The sequence below is a fragment of the Lagopus muta genome, chromosome 6, assembly GCF_023343835.1.
Source record: "Lagopus muta isolate bLagMut1 chromosome 6, bLagMut1 primary, whole genome shotgun sequence".
NCBI classification, from domain to species: domain Eukaryota; kingdom Metazoa; phylum Chordata; class Aves; order Galliformes; family Phasianidae; genus Lagopus; species Lagopus muta.
The window spans coordinates 57,962,416-57,982,289 of record NC_064438.1 but is presented as its reverse complement, the minus strand read 5'-3'; the positions used below and the strand labels follow the sequence as shown (position 1 = coordinate 57,982,289).

At 59.6% G+C, this 19,874-nt stretch overlaps 2 protein-coding genes across 2 annotated transcripts; both read right to left on the bottom strand.

Moving 5' to 3' along the window:
• Nucleotides 1–4,272: 4,272 nt before the first annotated feature.
• PTGER2 (prostaglandin E receptor 2) lies at nucleotides 4,273–8,031 on the bottom strand. The gene is made up of 2 exons (XM_048949203.1): nucleotides 7,184–8,031; nucleotides 4,273–5,365 (listed from the first exon to the last, which is right to left on the bottom strand). Exons 1-2 carry the CDS (start codon nucleotides 8,021–8,023, stop codon nucleotides 5,135–5,137), a joined length of 1,071 nt encoding a protein of 356 aa, XP_048805160.1. The 5' UTR covers nucleotides 8,024–8,031; the 3' UTR covers nucleotides 4,273–5,134.
• A 3,450-nt stretch (nucleotides 8,032–11,481) lies between these two features.
• Nucleotides 11,482–14,164, bottom strand: LOC125695100 (prostaglandin D2 receptor-like). The gene is given in 3 exon segments (XM_048949201.1): nucleotides 11,482–11,864; nucleotides 13,304–13,412; nucleotides 13,414–14,164. Coding segments are annotated over 3 exon segments (1,089 nt in total). The 5' UTR covers nucleotides 14,127–14,164; the 3' UTR covers nucleotides 11,482–11,597.
• Nucleotides 14,165–19,874: the final 5,710 nt, after the last annotated feature.

Here is a 19,874-nt window from a genome sequence, read left to right as displayed (position 1 = left end):
CAGCATCCTTGCTCTGGGATGTCCCCACCTCCAAAGAATCACAGAGCCATAGAATGGCCTGGGTTGCACAGGAGCACAGTGCTCATCCAGCTCCAAGCCCCTGCTGTGTGCAGGTCGCCAACCAGCAGCCCAGGCTGCCCAGAGCCACATCCAGCCTGGCCTTGAATGCCTGCAGGGATGGGGCATCCACAGCCTCCTTGGGCAACCTGTGCCAGTGCCTCACCACCCTCTGGCTGAAAAACTTCCTCCTCATATCCAACCTAAACCTCCCCTGTCTCACTTTAGAACCATTCCCCTTGTCCCATCACCACCCACCCTCACAAACAGCCATTGCTCTCCTGTTTATCCTCTCCCTTCAAGCACTGGAAGGCCACCATGAGGTCTCCCTGGAGCTTTCTCTTCTCCAAGCTCTTTTCCACCTCTGCACACTGTGGCTTGGTGTGTTGACCGCTGCAAGACCCGGCTCACAGAGCGGAGAAACAAACTTCTTTCACTTTCCAGGAGTTTTTCTTTCAGCCACGAGCTGGCAGCTCCCGCAGCTGAACCACAGCACCAGCAGGGCGGTTGGGGGCTGCTCTCTGCACCCGAGCTGTGCTCAGATTTACGATCTGCCATAGTTCTATCTGGGCTGCACGTGACCAGCTCCGAAATCCCAGGACCTTTGCTCTCCCTCACCCATCAGCCCTGCTCCTGAGGATGCTATAACAGGGGTAAAAGCCCAATGAAAGGGGTTTGCAGGAGAGACTGTAGCGTGCAAGCAGGGCAGGGAGCAATAGGTCGCGCTCAGCCATGGCTTGTAACTTTTATAGTCTTTCCAGAGCCAGATGCTTGACATTAGTTTGACGCTGTTGAGGCTCTTGTTTCTGAAGGCTCTGATTGCTTTGGGAACCGTGGCGGTGCTGACAGATCTGCAGCATTTCCCCATGGACCGCATCGCTCGGGTGCATGCGGATGTTTCCACAATTCAGAGAAATCCACTTAAAAAAAGCAGCTGGGCACGTGAGAGCCGTGCTGAAACGTCTGCTTCTCTTCCCACTGCCAGCAGCTCAATGGGTGCAAGGGAAACCCGTTGTTGATTTTAGGCTGCTCGCCACGTGGGCACCGAAGTGCAGCTGCGAGCATCCGCAACGCGTGCCCAACGGGGATGGCTCTCACCATTGGGCTTTCCCACCTGAGGAAAAGCCATTTATCTCCATTTGCGAGACAAAGGGAGGCGGTGGAGAAATCATATTATCGCATACATCATCTGGATGTTCTTAAGGATGAGGATTCTCTCCACGGGAAAGTGCCAAAGCCGTGCAGACCCGCTGCATGCACACATCCCCAGAGCAACAAACACGGACATTTTAGGGCTCACCCTTGTGCTGGTAGCTTTATTTTTGGCTCTCAGTCCTTGCTGGGTCTGTACAAATGTCCCATGGTGTTTTCAGCTCGTCCTTACACTCCCCAGCTCTTCCATACTCATGGAGCATCCCAACGATTCCCACCATGGAGTGTCCCCCGGGTGCTCTCCATGCAGACAGGATGTCCCCATTCCTCCCCATGTACGTGCCTTAGTTCTTGGCTGCTGCTGGCCTCTGCTCATAACAGCTATAGGATGAGAGATATGGACTCAAGTTGTATCAGGGGAGGGCCAGAATTTCTTCTCCAGAGCAGTGGTCAGGCACTGGCACAGCTGCCCAGGGAGTGGTGGGCTCACTGTCCCTGGAGGTGCTCAAGAGAAGTGTGTGGCACTGAGGCACGTGGGCAGTGGGCAGTGGTGGGGCTGGGCTGGGCTTGGGGATCCTAATTAGAGGTATTCTCCAGCCTTAATGATTCTAGCATTCTGCAATGTAGGCCAGCACGGGAGCCCTCCCCCCACAGGATCCAATGCCAGCTCCAGCACCCACCCCTTTCCCAATTTCCCCCAGCTGTGGCTGCAGGAGAGTGGAGCCAGGCACGGAGCTGAGCCCCCCTCTCCCACATTCCTCCCCCATGCATCAGCTCCAGGAGCTGTGGCCAGGTATGGGCTGGGACAAAGAACCTGGAAGTCCCCGAGCAGCTAACATGAAGTGGGAAGTGGGGGGAGGCTTCATCCACTACCAAAAACCCAAAATGTTAAATATATACATCATGGGATAGCACTGTATTGTATCTATTTATCAATAAATGATAGGTATATACCGCTCATAGATTACAGGTGGGGCCCTGGGCAGCTTGAGCTGGTGGGGGGCAACCAGCCCATGGGTTGGGCTGGGGGCTGTGTGGTCACTTCTAACCCAACCGTGCTGTCATCCTATGGCATCCTCACAACCCTGCCCAGAAATGTTCCAAAACGAGCCAGAAACCAGGAGAAAAGGAGCAAATGAGAGGGACAGAGATAAGAAACCCTTAAGGGAAGGTCATGGATAACAGCACGACGCTCGGGTGCGTCGCATTTCAGCAGAGCAGACGCTGATTGAGTTGACGAAGGTTGAATTAATTTGGGTATTCTAATAGCTCCTGCTTGACGCTAATAAAAGCGACGTTTTGTGCAGGCTCATGGCTCAGGATGCAGTTAATTATGGCCTTGCAGAGCTCTCACTGAGGAGCTTTTCTGGTCTGATGGAAGGAGCTGGACCAGCTGCTGCTTTGACTGCGGCAGCGGCCAGGGGTGGCTGAGGGTGGGAACAGCACTGAGATGTGGCCAAGTGGATGCAGCAGGATGGGCACTGGGAGGTTTTCCCCAGCCCTACATATCCCACTGAGGAGCCAGAAAGTTCCCCAACACCACACAAGCAGCAATTAGTGGTCAGCAGCCATGCTGGTGGCTGGAGCTTGTGGTATGCATGGAGCTGTCCCTTTCATCCAATTCCATCCCATCCCATCCAATTCCATCCCATCCCATCCAATTCCATTTCATCACACCCATACAATTCCATTCCATCCAATTCCATTTCATCTCACCCATACAATTCCACCCCATCCCATCCCATCCAATTCCATCCCATCCCATCCCATCCAATTCCACCCCATCCCATCCAATTCCATCCCATCCCATCCAATTCCATCCCATCCAACTCCATTTCATCCCATCCCATCCAATTCCATCCCATCCCATCCAACTCCATTTCATCTCACCCATCCAATTCCATTTCATCTCACCCATCCAATTCCACCCCATCCCATCCAATTCCATCCCATCCCATCCAACTCCATTTCATCCCACCCATCCAATTCCATCCCATCCCATCCAACTCCATTTCATCCCACCCATCCAATTCCATCCCATCCCATCCAACTCCATTTCATCCCACCCATCCAATTCCATCCCATCCCATCCAACTCCATTTCATCCCACCCATCCAATTCCATCCCATCCCATCCCATCCCATCCCATCCCATCCCATCCAATTCCACCCCATCCCATCCAATTCCATCCCATCCCATCCAACTCCATTTCATCTCACCCATCCAATTCCATCCCATCCCATCCCATCCAATTCCATTTCATCTCACCCATCCAACTCCACCCCATCCCATCCCATCCCACCCCACCCCATCAGTCTCTATGCTCCCCTGTTGCTCCCCTGACCACCACATGCCTCAGTGGGATGTGACCCCTCTATTCCCAATGGGGTTTTTCCATTCTTTGCATGCCAGGCAGCCTGGTTTAGGATTAGGCAACTTGTCCCAAAATTCCACCGTGAGCCACCGTGTCACCACCAAACAAAGCCGAAGAGCTCCTGGCTGTTCCCAACGTGTGCTTTGGCTCATTGTCAAGCGCCCTCTGCAACACGAATGGCCCAGAAACTGCTGTGCCACAGCTGCATGCGAAGGAGGGTGGGTGATGAGGAGCAGCCTTCACCAGAACCCACCCCAGCCCTGCAGCCATCCCCGGGCTGCAGGATTGCCAGAAAGCCGTCGGCGGGGCTTGAGCAATCGCATCCCATGCTGACATCTGCCCACACGCGCTTCGGAGGCCAGTAAACTTCCTGTGGATGTTGGCTGGCTGACAGGAGTGACATAAATTCTGCCCTTTTTTTAGAGGTTGGATTTTTTTTTTTCCCCCTGTTTTTGTTGTTAAAACAGGTAGGTGCTCTGCCCCTGGTTTCAGGCACAGCGGTTTTGGGGTTTCCATTTCTGCACAGCCCTGAGGTGAGGATCTTTCTACAGCTTGGGGATGAGCTGAGGCTCCCCACCCCTCTACATTGCTCTCACCATCCGTGATGCATGGGATACTCTCACATCTATGATGCTACGTGGGTTGCTCTTACGTTCTATGATGCTTCACAGGTTGCTCTCCTGATCTGCGATGCCACGAGCAGATCGATTTCCTCGGCACAAAACCACACACAGCTCCTTCCAGTGACATTTATTACACGGGGGTTTTACACTGATGCCATACAGGAGAGCTCCACATCTCTGCCCCTTTGGGCTTTTTTGGGGCAGAGCTCTCCAACAGAAAGGCCACGCCGTCGGCAATAGCACAAAGACGTCGCTTTGGTGGGACTGCAGCATCCCAGTGGAGGTGGGGACACTGGGACGAGTGCCACCAGGCAAGTCCCCACGGGAAGGACTTTGGGGATGAGACCTTCTCCTCCATGCCAACCCCAAACCCAAAGCCCTGGGCATGGTAAAACAGGAGCAAGAAAAGTTCTTTGCAAAAAGGGAATCTGGGAGAGGCCACGTGGCCACAGTGGCCACCAGTGCTGGGCCGGCACCATCCAGAGCCTGACATTGCCAGGAGGAGGACAAGCAGACACAGACACACAGAGCCACAGCTGATACACTGCATTCCCTTGGGCAGAGGACAGAGGGGAAAGGAAGAAGTGGGGCCAACCTTCTCCCTCTGCCACCTCCTCTCCTGCCCATCCCTGCTGAGCTGGGTGTTGATGGTGGACCCGCACCCGTGCCCACACCTCTCCACCATCCTGAGATGGAGATCCTCAACAGCACCCCCACCGCAGCCCTCCATGGGGCACGACTCGCCCTGCCCCACGGCGTCAGCGATGCCTGACGTTCCAGTCCCATCCCACCAGCATCACCTTCCACCCACGTTGGCGTGGCACCGACTGCAGCCCCGTCCCACCTTACGGCAGTGACGTCCCTTTTGAAGCCATGAAACAGAGCCCACCCGAAGTGAGCCCAGCCTGTTGGCTGCCTCCTTCTGCACCTACTGCCCGCTGGGCTCCAGCTTTGTTTTTGCAGGGGTCGGGCACTGCGCATCCTGTCTGCCTGGGGACAGCTGGCAGCACAGCACGGAACGCAGCACCCGCAGCACCGGCGGCCGCAGGATGGCGAAGACCCAGGGATCGATGATGGGGTTGATGGAGAGGAAGCGCAGTGCCAGCAGGTCCCAGTCGTGGTTCTCGCTCTGGCTGAACTTGTTGACGTAAGCACAGATCTGCAAAAGGCAATGGGGGAAAGTGATGGGGGTTTGGTGGGCCAGGAGGCTGGCAGGCAGGTGGTGGTGCTTCTCAAGCGGTGACGGGGAAATGAGTGCTGTCACAGCACACGGTCTGCTTCCACTGGCTTAAACGAATTTCCTGCTAATGAAAGCCAGGTCCTCGCTCTCGTTTTCGCATGCTTCGTTCAGCCCTAACGCAATTAACCCAATGGCTGCTCAAGGGAGCAGTGAGCAGTGGACAAATCTCAGTGAGTGGGCTGAAGGCACGGGACGGAGAGGTCCTGGAGTGTGTGTCCGCCCCAGCGGTGCACCCTGACATGTGCCGACTCATAGCAGCTTATGGGGCTTCCTGGAAGGGTGACTCAGCACGCCTTACTCACACGGGGCCGTTGCCTCCCCCTCACTCCAGAACACGAGGGATGCTTGGATGCTGAGGGCTGTGGGGTGCGAGCATCCCTCCTGTGGGTCAGATCCATGGGGTACCACATGGGGACGGTGCCCCCACGGTGCCGCCGGGGCTTGGGGCTTTTTAGGAGGAAGGTTTGGTGGCTCTGTGGTACAGTAACCTCAAGGTTCACATGTCAGGGCAGCCTATTAGAGGGGTGGCTCAAAAGAGAAAGTGTCACTTTGCTTGGTTTGAGAAGCTGCCAAAAGGCAGCCTCAATGAAACCCATGCGGGCCGGGCAGTGGGAAAGGAAAAGCCGACACATTTTTGGGCACGGCTGACATCTGCCATGGGATCCTCTTTGGCCACGCTTTCCCACCCGCCGACCCTAAGCAGACCCTGGGGTCCCACTCCCTGAAGACTGCAATGGAGCCCGTGGGCCCATTGATGGGAGATCTCAGGATGTTGAGTCTGGATCCTGGGATGCTCGCGAGCTGCCGGCCGTCACTGTTGTGTCTTTTCTCTCTCTTAAAATCCAGACAGCCTGGCTGGGCTGCAGGCTGCGGTTACATTATCTTCCCCCGGGACTCTTCCTTCTGTGAGTGCAAAAGGAAGGTAGCGTCCGCCTGAGCCCACGAGCACAAAATTAGTGCTGGCAGCACGCCTAACCCTAGCGGGGCTTGCTTCTAATGGGAAAAAAACAACGGCAAAATCTCCTCCTGCAGCCATGGGCTCACAGGTGGGTGCTGGAGGTGACGAGGAGAATGAGGTGCTATTGGGGAAACATAGCATGGGGGAGCTGAAAGCAGCCCCAAGAGGGGGGAGAGTGGTGCAGGGTCTGCTTATGCAGCATTGATACGTGACATCCTCATCCAGACCAGCACAGAGATCTTTTCCTCATCTGCATCCTTAACCCCCAACCCCATTCTCATCCCCATCCCCAGCCTCATCTCCAACCCCAACCCCATTCCCATCCCCAACCCCAACCCAATCTTCCCACATCCAGCTCCTTGATCTGCCACAATGAGTGCCCAGCCCTTGGGCTTGGGAACCATTTGGTCCAAGAGACACCAGTGTGCCTCTGCAGGGTGGGAGGGCACTGCTGCCATCCGCTCATCCCACTGCTGCTGCTGGGAATCCCTCGTTTCGATTGCCAAAAGTTTGGGGTCTCCCAAGTTTTGGGAGAAAAATCACGTTGATCTCAGCCCTTAAATTTTGGGCAGCAGCATGGAGTGCTGTGGGTGCCCCATCCTTGGAGATGCCCGAGGCCGTGGATGGGCAGCCTGAGCTGGGGGGCACCCAGCCCACGTCAGAGCTTGGAAATGGCTGATCTTTAAAGTCCCTTCCAACCCAACCGTTCTACGATTCCACGATTCTACAAGTCTATGAGTCTGCGATTCTGGGAAACGGGGAGAGGGGGCGGCACTCACCGTGAAGGGCAAGGAGCAGATGACGAAGGTGATGGTCATGATGGCGAGGAGCAGGAGGTGGTCGATCTCCTCGGCCATGGAGAAGATGCGGCGGCTGCAGCCCCCCACCGCTCGCGGCTGCTCGAGCGCGGCCAGCCGGCGCGTCCTCTGCCCGCGGCGATGCATGCGGGCCAGGTTGGCGATGACACTGAGGTTACACAGCAGCACCGACAGGATGAGGAAGAGGAGTAAAGTGGCGTAAAGCAACGAGAAGGTGAGGTGCAAACCGGCTGCCTTGTGCCGGCCGTCGTCCACGCGCATCTGGATGAAGCACCAGGTGCCGGGGCAGTACTGCACATAGCGCCCGAAGCCCAGCAGAGGCAAGGAGCAGAAGGCTGCTGAGAAGGTGTAGATGGCCGGGAGGGCCACCAGGCCGGCGCGGGGGCTGAGGAAGCGCTCGTAGAAGTAGGGCCGCCCCAGGGCCAGGCAGCGCTCCAGCGCCATGGCGAAGAGGACGAGCATGGTGGCGAGGCCGAAGAAACTCATGGCGAAGCCGAAGTAGAGGCAGATGTGTCCTCCCCGCCCCAGGGCGTTCAGCGTCAGGTTGCGGTGGTAGGAGGCCAGCACCAAGGGGCTGACGGAGCAGGTGCCCAGCAGGTCGGTGACCACCAGGGCCAGCACCAGGACGTGGAACAGGGACGGCGCGCGGGCGCGGGGCGGGCGGCGGCAGCGCAGCAGCAGCCCCAGGGCCAGCAGGTTGCCCAGCAGCCCCGCGGAGAACATCAGCGCGCTGACCAGCGGCCGAGCGCCGGCCGCCAGCGCCTCTCCGTGCCCGCACGGCTCCCGGCCCGTCCCGTTCATCCCTCCGCCGCCGCCCGAATGCCGTCGCCGCCCGCCCGCCGTCCGCGACGCCCCGCCCCGCTCCGCCCCGGGGCCGGGCTGCGGTTCCAGGGGGTCCGCGCAACCGGGGGCGGCGGGGAAGGGGCGGGAGGGGCGGCCAGGGGCTCCGGTGATGGGAGCGTGGGGGCGCGGAGACCCCCGGCGCCGGTGGGGGAGCCACGACGCACGGCGCATCCCGCTGCCGGGCTGGGAGCCCCGACGAGCCGAGCGTCCCGGTGCTGAGCGTGGGTCCGCTGCTGCCGGAGAGTCCCGGTGATATCCGGGGCACGGCGAGCCCTAATGCGGATCTGGGAACCTTGGGCTCAAAGGGAGCCCTTGCGCTCATTTAGGAGCCCAGGCTCGCTGCCATTCCCAGTGCTGGTGCCTGTGTGGGAGCCCCAGTGCTGATTTGGGAGCCATGACACCACTCAGCGTGGATTTTGGAGCCTCGAGGCACAGCTCGCACTGATGCAGATGTTGGGAACCCCGGTGCACGCTACATCCTGGTGCCAATTTGGGAGCCTCAGGCTCATGGTAAGCCCCACTTGTGGTGTCACTGAAGGATCCCCAATGCACCCTAAGATCCAGTGCTGATCTGGGAGCCCTGGGCTCATGGTGAGCCCCAGTGGAGATTCGGGAGCCCTGATGTACCCAGATGTTGATGTGGGAGCCACAACGCACAGCACATCCCAGCGCTGAGGTGGGAGCCTCGGAACCTGGTGAGCCACAATGCTGAGCTGGGAATCCCAACACACAGAGCACCCCAGGGCTGATTTGGGAACCCTGGGCTCCTAACGAGTCCCAGTGCTTACGTAGGAGCCCCAGGCTGATGGCAAGCTTCACTTCTAGTGTCTCTGCAGGAGCCCAGATGCACAGAGATATCTAATGCTGATTTAGGAGCCCCGGTGATAATCTGGGAGCCCTCGGTTCACCATGAGCCCCAGTGCTGATTTGGGAGTCCCAGACTCACAGCAGGAACCTCAATGCAGGCTGAGTAGCAGTGCTGACTGAGGAGCCCCAGGCAGACACCAAGCCCCAGTGCCAGCCCGAGGTGTCAGGCAGGCTGTGGGGGAGTCCCAGCTGTAGAGATGGGACCCCACAGCCCCAAACTGTGTGGGTGCTGCAGGCACCGAAGCCCACACAAGTCCTGAGTGAAGGAAAAATAAATGCAGCCAGGATTGGGCTGGGCACTGCTGGAGGGATCCTGTGGGGAGCAGCCCAACCTCTCCCCACCTCAGGATGGAAACAGACAACCTTTAAGGTCCCTTCCAACTCGATCCATTCTATGATGGCTTGGGCTGGATGGAGCCCTGGGCAGCCTGATCTGGTGGTGAGCACCCAGCCCACGGCAGAGGAGGGGCTGGGGGGGCTGTGAGGTCCCTTCCAACCCAGCCATGCTCTGATCCATCCATGGATCCAGCCCAAGCAGGGTTCAGGCACGCCTCATATCCATACCCCAGTGGTCACCCCGGTGCCTGTTGGTCCCCGAGACCCATCAATGCTCAGTGGTGCCAACCAGCTTCCCGTGGGCACGCTGCTTTCTGCCACACGCATCTTCATTGCTGAGCTTTTCGAGTTCCCTTTGGTAACAGGAACTTCGTCAAGGAAATATGCTGAAGGCAAACTCCAGGGCTGGGTGAGCTGCGGTTTGTGACAGCACCTTCACTTCCGATGTGCCGCTTTGGTTCGGTTCCCAGGCAGAACCCAACGGATCATTGAGTCCAACTCAGCTCTGCACAGCACCTCAAAAACCAGATGGTAAATGCTGGGTGAGTGGTGCCAACCCACGGGGCAAAGCATTACGAGCAGCAGTGTTCCCACAGGGGCTGCTCCCAGCCTCCCACTGCTGCTCCGCATCACAGCCTGGGCACTCCTGGAGCCCGTTTTCCTTGCGCTAATGGAGCCTTAAATACCCACGTGGGCTTCGGGCTTCTCGACCAGCGGTTGCCTCTGATGGGATATTTTTGCAATCACAGGAAAATCGCTGGGTTTGGTGGTTTGTTTTTCCTGAGCTCCACAGCAGGAACGCACCGCTTGGTGGTACAGCCCGTCCATTTCTTGGGAAGCGTTTGTTTTCCTCCTCCTGCTTCCATGTTTATCTCGGGGATAACAAGGAGCACATGTCTTCCCCGGGGCTGCTGGCATGGCTTTCCCTGGGAGCAGCCTCGCAGGGCTGTCCCACTTGGAGCAAAGCCCCAGGCTTGTCAGAGCACTGCAGGAATCCCACAGAAACTGTGGGGCCGCGCATTGCGCGCTGCAGCCCGCCCAGGCACATGGGGAGCGGCTGCAAAATGCGCCCAGGCAGTGGAATGGGACAAGGACAGAAAGCAGTGCTGGGAAATGAGCTTTGGCAGAGCCGTGCCTGGATGGCGTGAGCTGGGAGAGATGGAACGGGCTCAGCCGTGGGGCAGAGGGGTGGGTGGGGATGGAGGGGGACAGCGGGGACACGGTTCATGTGACACTGCCACAGGTCACCTCCAGCAGCGCCGCGTTCACACGGGTTTCTTCTTCCAAACGCAATATCGGTTTGACAACCAAAGTAAACACTGTGCAGAGCTGGCGGGGCACGGCTGCACCTTACAGGGCTGGATAAACACAGGAAGAAGTACGGCTCCGTCTGCTCCAAGGACGCCGTGTGGATGGGGATGGTGGCTGCCGCCATCTTTTGTCCTAAACTTGTCACTGGAGGCAGCACCCAGAGGGGAAATGGGGCTCTCACTGCCATGATGGTTTGCTTGCACGCTGCAGCGCCGGGTGATCCATCCAAGGCTCTGCTTTTTCTCTCCATAGCTGCTCTTATTAACGGGCTGATCATAAATAGTGGATTCAAATCATTGCTGTTGGCACTGTCTGAGCGGCACAAACACAGCGTCAGTGCTGGGGGGACCTTGAGCCCTGAGCTCAGGTGGGGCCGGGATGGTGCACCCATCCTGAGCCCTGTGGCACCATGGGGACAGCCTGGGGACAGGTTGGGAACAGCTGGGCAGCCCGGGGATATTTTGGGGACACCCTGGGGATCCCCTGGGTACAGCTTGGGGACATCCTGGGGACAACTTGTGTATGACTCAGGGACAGCTATGAGACATCTCAGGGGCATCGTGGGGACACCATGGGTCTCCCTTAGGAACACTCTGGGTACAGCCCTGGAACAACTGCTGGACACCCTGGGTACAGCTTGGGGACACCCTAGGGCAGCCCCCAGGGATAACCCACAGGCACGAGGTGATGGCACCGGGCTCCAAACCACTTTATTCCGCACGGGGTGGCACACATCCCTCCTCCCATCACGTCCCCACGGCACTGCCCCTCGGCACAGCACCGCCCCGAAGCCACACGCCAACGACCCCTACGCTTCCCCAGCGCCGGGTGCTGCCCACACCTCGCAAAGCGCCGCTGCACGGCAGCATTCACAGTTCTCCAGGCACCCCCCAGGGTTCCTATCCCGGGGATGCGGCACAGCGCCGCCCGCTCTCCGTCGCCATCCGGGCGCCGTCACCCCTGAGTCCCCGAGGCCGACGGCTCGCTCCTGGCTCCCCCAGCTCCTCCAGCACTGCGCTCAGGGGAAGACGAGCTGCGGGGTGCCTGGCCCACGCCATCCCTGGGGACAGAACTGCCCGTCCCCCCCCGGCCCCGTGCTCTTCAGCGTGGCCCGGCGGGAGCCCAGGCGGCGGCACAGGCGGCGCACGAAGAGGCGGAAAACGGAGGTGCGGAAGATGATGAAGACCCACGGGTCCACGATGGAGTTGACGGAGAGGAAGCGCAGAGCGCTGAGGTCGGCGTCCTCGTTGAAATCGGCGGCGAACGCCCCCATGTAGGCACGGACCTGGGAAAAATAAAGCAGCTATGAGAGGTGCGGCGCTGTGGGAACCGTCCTGGGATTTGGGGACAGCCTGGGGACAATTTGGGGACAGTTTGAGGTCAGTTCAGGGACAGCTTGAGAACGCTCCGGGGACAGTTTGAGGGCACCCCCATAAGAGTTTGGTGACAACTTGGGGGCACTCTGGGGATGGCTTGGGGACGCTCTGGAGACACCCTGTGGACGATCTGAGGACAGCTTTGGGATATCCAGGGGACAGCTTGGGGACAACTCGGACACAACTCAGGGACACCCAGTGGACGCCTTGGGGGCAGCTCAGGAATAACTTGGGGACATCCCAAGGACACCCTGGGGACATCTTGGGGACACGCTGGCCAACCCCACCTGTGGGACACCCCATGAAAGAACAAAGGGAAATATTTGGGGACTGGTTGGAAGGGACCCAATGCCTCCGGGATGGGGGGGAATGGAGGGCAGCAGGGGGGGGGGGGCATCGATGGGAGTGACACAGTGACCCCCCGGGATGCACAAAGCAGGGGGAGGTATCTCAAGGGGTGAAAGCAATGAGGTGACCTCCCCAGCACGTCTGGGACAGGATGAGGATGATGGGGGGGGTTGTTAAAAAGGGGCTAAAGCAGTGACTGGACTGCCCAGGGAGGGTCTGATAGCCACGGGATAACCTGACCTCCTCCTCCAAAGCGAGGTGGTGGTGATGGGGGGGGGGTTATTCCAAAGTGGGGAAAGTTATGACTTGATCCCAACTTGGCACCTCTGGGATGGGGTGTGGGGGGGTGAGGTAATGGGGTTTTATTCCATAGAAGTGAAAGCACTGAAGGAGCGCATCGGACATTAAGTGATGCTGGGGGTTTTCAGAGGGGGGGCTACACAGTTATCTGATCCTTTAGGATGGGATGGTGGAACAGGGAGGGGGGGTTGTTCCAAGGAGGTTAAAGCAAGGACCTGACTCCCTCTGACAACGCTGGGCTGGGGACGATGGAGGGTCATTAAAAGGGATTAAAGCAACGAGCTGAGCCCCCCCCCCCCCCTCTTCCTTGGCACCAACGAGACAGAGAGATGGTATGGGGGGGTTATTCCAAGGGGATAAAGCAACAACCCAACCCTCTGGGACAGGGTGACAGTGGAGGCAGTAAAGCAAGGAACCCCCCCGATATCTTGAGGTGTGCATTGCAGTGCTGGGGGGCAAAGCAGCGGCACGACCCCCCCCACCCCAGGCACCGAGCTGCGCCAAAGGGCGAGGACGCAACGTGACCCTGCAGCAAGTGGGGACGGGGCTGCGCCAAGGGAGGGGTGGGGGGAGGCGGGTGAACCCAAGCGGGACGAACGGGGTTTCACGTCGGGGGGGCACAGCAGCGCCGGGGCAACGGAAGCGATGAAGCGGGGGGGTCCGGGGAGGTGAGGGGGGGAGGGACGCGCAGCGTACTCACGATGAGCGGCAGCGAGCAGACGGTGAAGAGAGCGGTCATGAGCCCCAGCAGCACCAGGTGGTCGAGCTCCTCCATGCGCGGCGCTGCCGGGCCGGGGGGGCTGCGCTCCGCGCCGGGGCTGCCTGCGGGCCATGCCGTACAGCTGCCGCATGCTGCACACGTTGCAAGCCGCGATGGCCAACACCAGCACGCCCAGCACGCTGGCGTACAGCACGGGGAAGCCGAGCTGGCTCGGCCCGCCGCCCGCCATGCGGATGAAGCACCACGTCCCGGGGCAGTACTGCATGGGAGCGCCGAAGCCCAGCAGCGGCAGCGCGCAGAACAGGGCGCACAGAGTCGCGCCCAGCGCGCACAGCATCGCTCCCCGGCGCCGGGTGACGTGCCGCCGGTAGAAGTACGGGTGGCCCAGCGACAGCCAGCACTCGGTGGCCATGGCCAGCAGCAGCACGGTGGGGGCCAGCCCGAAGAACGCCATCAGGAAGGCGAAGAGTTGGCACAGCGCTCCCGGCTCGCTTTCCCCGCGGCCGCCCGCTCCCAGCTCGCTCAGGCTGCGGTTGTAGGCGTAGGCGGCCAGCACGATGGGGCTGAGCAGGCACTTGCCCAGCAGGTCGGTCACCGCCAGCCCGCTCACCAGCACGTAGAAGGCGGAGACCCGCGGAGCGCGGCCGGCGGCGGAGCGGGAGCGCCGTCGGTGCTGCCCCAAGAGGAGCAAAGCCAGCACGTTGCCCAGCAGGCCGGCGGCGAACAGAGCCGAGCTGGGCACCACCGACTGCCCGCTGGCGATGAAGCGGCTCTCCCGGCAGCGGTACCCATCGGCCGCCATCCGCCCGCTGTGCGGCACCGCCGCGCGGAACGCCCCGGGAGGAGCGGCGGGAGGGGACGGGGAGCGGGGCGGGCGCTGCCTGCACCCGGCCGGGGGAGGCGGGGTGGGACCGGGGTTGCGGTGTAGGATCCCGAGCTGGGGGAGCGGCGTGAGGATCGCCGAGCCCTGCGGCTGGGGAGGACGGAGGGCTGAGCTCTTCTGGGGGCGGGGTGGAGGGCAAGGGGTGAGTCCTAGGGGGGTTGTAGGTAGGGGGGGGGGCAGAGACGAGTCGCAGGGGTTATAGGGTGAAGGGGGTCAGGGCAGAATCCTGGGGGGTTGTGGGGTAAAGGACGTGCGCTGCATCCTAGGCGAGTTGTCGGTAAGGGGGCAGAGATGAGTCCCGGGGGTGTTGCGGCAGAGCCGAGTCCCGCTGGAGTTATGGGCAGAGAACTGGGGCTGAGCAGCTGGGAGGTTTATGGGGTAGAGGACAGGGGTTGTGCTCCTGGGGGATTGCAGGTGAGGACGACTTAATCCTGGGGTGATTGATGGGGTGGAGGACAGGAGAGGAGTCTTAGGAAGGGGTTTGGAGGTAACCGTGTCAGAGCTGAGTCCTGAGGGGTTACAGAGCAGAGGAAAGCAGAGTTCCTGGGAGGTCACAGGTAAGGGATGTGGGGCTGAGCTCCTGGGGTAGCTATGGGGTGGAGGACGTGAGCTGAGTCCCTTGGGTGTGATGGGTAGTGGGTTACAGCCGAGCCCTAGGGCTGCTTATGGGTAATATGGGAAGTTATGGGTGTAGGGCTGAGCGCAGTCACTCCACTGGGGTAAGCACAGCTCCTGCCCTCACCCCTTCTCCCCTACCCACACCTTTCCCACCCCACCTGCTGCCATGGGGTGCTACTGCCGCTCAGACCCCACGGTGGCATCCAGCCCCTCCAGCAGCACGCAGCCACCCCATAGGGCAGAAACCCCACAGCACCTCTTCCGAGCAGAGCAGCGCTTCCTGGCCACAGCAGCACACATCTTCCAGTGTGCACGTGATGGTGAATAAGCACCAATGTGCATCGTTTGCTCTCAGCCCCCGTTGTGGTGCAGCACAGGAAAGCATCGCTCTGACAGCAGGGCTGGGAGAGGTGGTGAGCTGGAGTGAGCACTGCGTGCTGACAGTGAGTGGAGGTGCATTCCTCATCGGACTGGGACCTGCCTTCAGCCATCAGCCCCTCTGGGATGAAGAGCAGAGGATCCAGAGAGCAGAGGATCCAGTGCAGAGCATGGCTTGTGAAGGAATACAGCGTGGAACACTGATTTATGGTGGCAGCCCTTCCTCCTGGTCCCCCAGCCTTGGAATGCTCAGCTCTTGCAGATGGACACGTGTCAGTGTTTGGCTTGGCTGCAGGATGGTGGCATCAGCCCAGCACTGCTGTCCCTTCTGATGACAGGCACGTCACCAGGAGCAGCACAGCCCTCGGGTGGCCCAAGTGTCACCCTGTCACTGCTGAGAAGTTCCCCACCGGATGGACAGAGCCAAACTCAGCACAGATTTCTCACTTGGGAAGAAAGGAGGAAGAGAAACCTCGATGTAACACAGCGCTTTCCAGAGTAGGCACCACCCTAAAGGACATGGGGACACAGCACCAGAAGTGGGACAGCGATGGGGACCGCCTCCATCTGGGTTGGAGAAGTGATTTTTGGGATCATGTTGCCTCCCATGCCATGCCATGCCATCCCATGCCATGCCATGCCATGCCATGCCATGCCATCCCATGCCATCCCATGCCATCCCATGCCATCCCATGCCATCCCATCCCATGCCATCCCATGCCATCCCATCCCATGCCATCCCATCCCATGCCATCCCATGCCATCCCATGCCATGCCATGCCATCCCATGCCATGCCATGCCATCCCATGCCATCCCATGCCATCCCATGCCATGCCATGCCATCCCATCCCATCCCATCCCCCATCCCATCCCATCCCATCCCATCCCATCCCATCCCATTATCACAACCTCAGACTCATCCCATCTCCCTCCCCAAGGGCAGCACGCAGCCAGATGCTCTATTTTAGCTGTTTGGGTGCAATCATTCTGACAGCAGCTGTCTGGGGAGGGAACGATTTTGAGAAAGCCCCATCACCACCGATGACGAAGCTCTGCTCTTTGTCACGCTTCCGATGTGGCCCTGCATTCCTGGTGGAGAAACAGGGGGAAAAAAAGAAAAGGATGAAAACAACCCAAAGCGGAAGAAAATCGTGGCACACCACAAAAACCCAAAGCCAAATGAACTGGAAAAACTCAGAGCATCCGGTAGGAATGTCGGGGTTGGTTCCAAGACTCACATCGACCCTTCTGCCCGTCCCAAAGGGAGCTCAGGGGATCCGCCTCCCTTTTCTCCCCATCGGCCATTTCTCGTCCTCCCACTTTGGGATTGTTTTCTCGGTCTCCAAATATCCCGAATCAGAGCCCATCTGCCGGGAGGCTTCTGGCAGCGGTTGGACGCTGAGCAGCCGTGCTGGCAGCACGTTGGATGCTCGCATTGAGCAAACATTGCCGGGACGGGGCGAGCACGAAGCATCCCCACTGCTGCCCCACTGCTGCCACCGCAGCCGAGAGCGTCACGCAGCCCTCTGCTCCCCGCACGCTCTTTGTTTGGGGCAGGAATGCACCTCGCTGCGGTGACGCTCCGAGCATCGTCCCCAGAGCCCACAGCGCAAACCGGGGGGTCCCTGTGCCCCCCATCCCAATTCTCAGCCATGCGGGCGTCCCCGTGCGCCTCTGGTCCTCGCATCCCCGTGGCTTCGGTGACCGCACCCGCTGCTCCCTGAGCCACGGCTGAGCCAGGCGGGGGGAGCTCCGACGGGCTGTTTGGGGTCGGGGACGCCGAGTGTGCGGATGTGGCCGTGTGTCCCCGTGTCCGTGTGTCCGTGCGCGGGCAGCAGGGGGCAGCAGCGCCGCGAGGGGCGCAGGCACAGCACCGGCACCGCCCCGCGCGGCTCTTCTTCCTCTGCCTTTTTTTTTTCTCTCCCTTTTTTCCGTTTCTCTTCTTTTATTTTCTCTTCCCCTCCCCCCCCCCCCCCCCCCCCCCCCCTTTCCTCTTATTTTCTTTTTTCCTTTTTTCCCCTTTTTACTTTTGGTTTTCTCTTTTCCTCTTCTTCTTCCCTCCCCTCCCCTCCCCCTCCCCTCCCCTCCCCTCCCCTCCCCTCCCCTCCACTCCCCTCCCCTCCCCTCCCCTCCCCTCTCTCTCCTCTCCTCTCCTCTCCTCTCCTCTCCTCTCCTCTCCTCTCCTCTCCTCTCCTCTCCTCTCCTCTCCTCTCCTCTCCTCTCCTCCTTTTCCCTGCATTCCCACGCAGGGCTGTGCTGAGCCCTGCCAGCACTCAGGGACAGCAGCTCGGGGACAATGCGGTGGCACCGCAGCCAGGAAAATGTGGCTAAAGGCAGATTCGCTCGGAGAGAGGGGAGACAAAGGCAGGAAGCCGCTCATTGCACGGAGGGAGGCGGGTTGCGGGGCTGGAGACGGGCTCGGAGTCCCAAGGAGGTGCTGGGATGGATTGGGGCTTTGGGGACATCCTGAGGGCTGCCAGCTGTGGTTTGGGGCTGTTTGGGCACGGGGTGCCATACCCAAAGGGTGCAACCCAGGGTGTGTGCAGCCCCATTCTGGACGGTTTGGGATGTGAATGCCTTGGAATAGGATCCCAAAGCTGCAGGAGAGGGTCCAGGGGGGTAAAAACAGCCAGCATTTCTCCCTGCAGTGCAATGCAGACTCCCTGGGATGGCAGGGCACGGCCACACCAACGTGCTGATTTTCTCCTGCTCCGTTCCCAAAAGCTGCACGCCCAAATCTTGAGTGCAAAGCCATCCAGGCAGCTCTGCTCAGCACCTGGAACCCCTCTGGTGGGGTGTTTGCAGGACCAAATAAGGGCTGGGGATAACCTTGTGGTGCTCATCCGGCAGCTGCAGCCTCAGTGTTCAGAGAGAGGAAGGAAGGAAGGAGAAAGAAGGAGAGCCCCAAAAGGTGGAAGTAATAAAAAATAAAAAGCTTTTATCTATTTTTATGTCTTAAAATACATTTTAAAACCCGGTGTGGTCACTGTGTGTTCCCAGTTAACCTGTCCCTCAGTGCCCAGGGATGAGGTGGAACACGTGGGCTTCATCCTGCATAGAGGAACAGCTGGAGGTGTGGGTGGAAACCTCCAGCATGCAGACAGCCAGGAGGGGCTGTGAGTGGGGCAGGGCTGTCCTGGTACTGCTGGGGGTCCCGGTGATGCTGGGGATTATAGAATTACAGAATCACAGCATGGCCTGGGTTGCAAAGGAGCACAGCGCTCATCCAGCTCCAAGCCCCTGCTGTGTGCAGGTCACCAACCAGCAGCCCAGGCTGCCCAGAGCCACATCCAGCCTGGCCTTGAATGCCTGCAGGGATGGGGCATCCACAGCCTCCTTGGGCAACCTGTGCCAGTGCTGGTAGGGGTGCTTGCTGCTGGTGGGGGCCCTGGTGATGCTGGGGTCCTTGGTGTTGGTAGGAATCTTTGGTGGTGCTGAGGGTCCTGGCAGCACAGGAGCAACGAAGCTGAGTTATGAGTGCAATTCTAAGCAGCAAGACCTGAATCAACGAGAGATGCTGGGCATCTCGATGGGTGGAGGCACGGCTGTGGCAAAGCAGAACTCACAGCTCATGGCGTGGCCTGGAGGAAAGATGCTCTGAGAGCTCTTCCACCCGGATCCTGGTTCATCCCATACAAGTGGCATCGCTGTGGCTGCAGGGACAGGGCTGTGATTCCCAGCAGAGCTGCGCGTTTCCTGCCGCTCCCTCCTCTCCACACACCCCATGGCCTCAACTTACTGGGATTACTGGGATTTCCTGCCCCACAGCCCCCAGCCCGGCCTTCCCCAGCCCTTCCCCTTCCCCTTCCTCAGTCCCCAGGCAGTGCCGGTCGGGCAGAGGGAGGTTGGGTGGATGTGATGGGACCCAGCCCCTTCCTGCAGAGCATCCTCCAGCCTCGGCACATCTGCTTCTGCACAAGGCAGCGGCTGCTTGGTTCTTTTTCATGCCCAGGCTATGGGAAGTGCTAACCCCCCACTGAGGGATCAGTCACCACGATTATCTGCTTCCCCACAATGTGACATGGGTGTGAGCAGATCATCTCCATCCCTGTCCACAGCTTATCTCCATCCTCATCCACAATCCTGTTCCCATCCCTCGTTTCCCATCCCCAACTCCATCTCTTCCTCATCTTCATCCCCGTTCCACACTCATCTCCATCTCATCCCCATCCCTCTCTCTATCTCTCTTATCCTGTTCCCAACTCTATCCCTATCCCATTCCCATTCCCATCCTCATCCCTATCCCTATTCCTATCCCTATCCTCATCCCCACCTCCATCCCCATCCCTCTTATCCCATCCCCAACTCCAGCCCCCCCTCATCCTCATCCTATCCCCATCCCCACTGAGGCAGGGAAGGACACCCCAGCTGGGGCTCCCCTCCCAGAATGAAGGCACAGCTCCAGCTGTTTCCAGCTGCCTCTTTGTTATCCATAGGAGTTCCCAAACAAGCGGTGCTGGTTTTACTAAGGGGGCAAAAGAAAAGCCCTTTTTAGCATCCTAAGGACTATGGGGGAAAGGCCCCTGCCCCAACAGAGAGGCCCTGAGGGCCACGGGCCCCTAAACACAGGACATCCCTGGCCAGGGGACAGAGGCACAGGTGGGGACATCCTGGTGCCAGCTGCAGCCATTTTCCCCTGTGAAAAGCTCATCATACAAACAAAAGTGGAC

Excerpts from the sequence above, each read along its gene's own strand:
- PTGER2 (XM_048949203.1), bottom strand. The coding sequence starts at position 8,023 with ATGAACGGGACGGGCCGGGAGCCGTGCGGGCACGGAGAGGCGCTGGCG. Across the intron at positions 5,366-7,183 it reads TCTGCTCCTTGCCCTTCACG|ATCTGTGCTTACGTCAACAA; the intron begins GTGAGTGCCGCC and ends TGCCTTTTGCAG.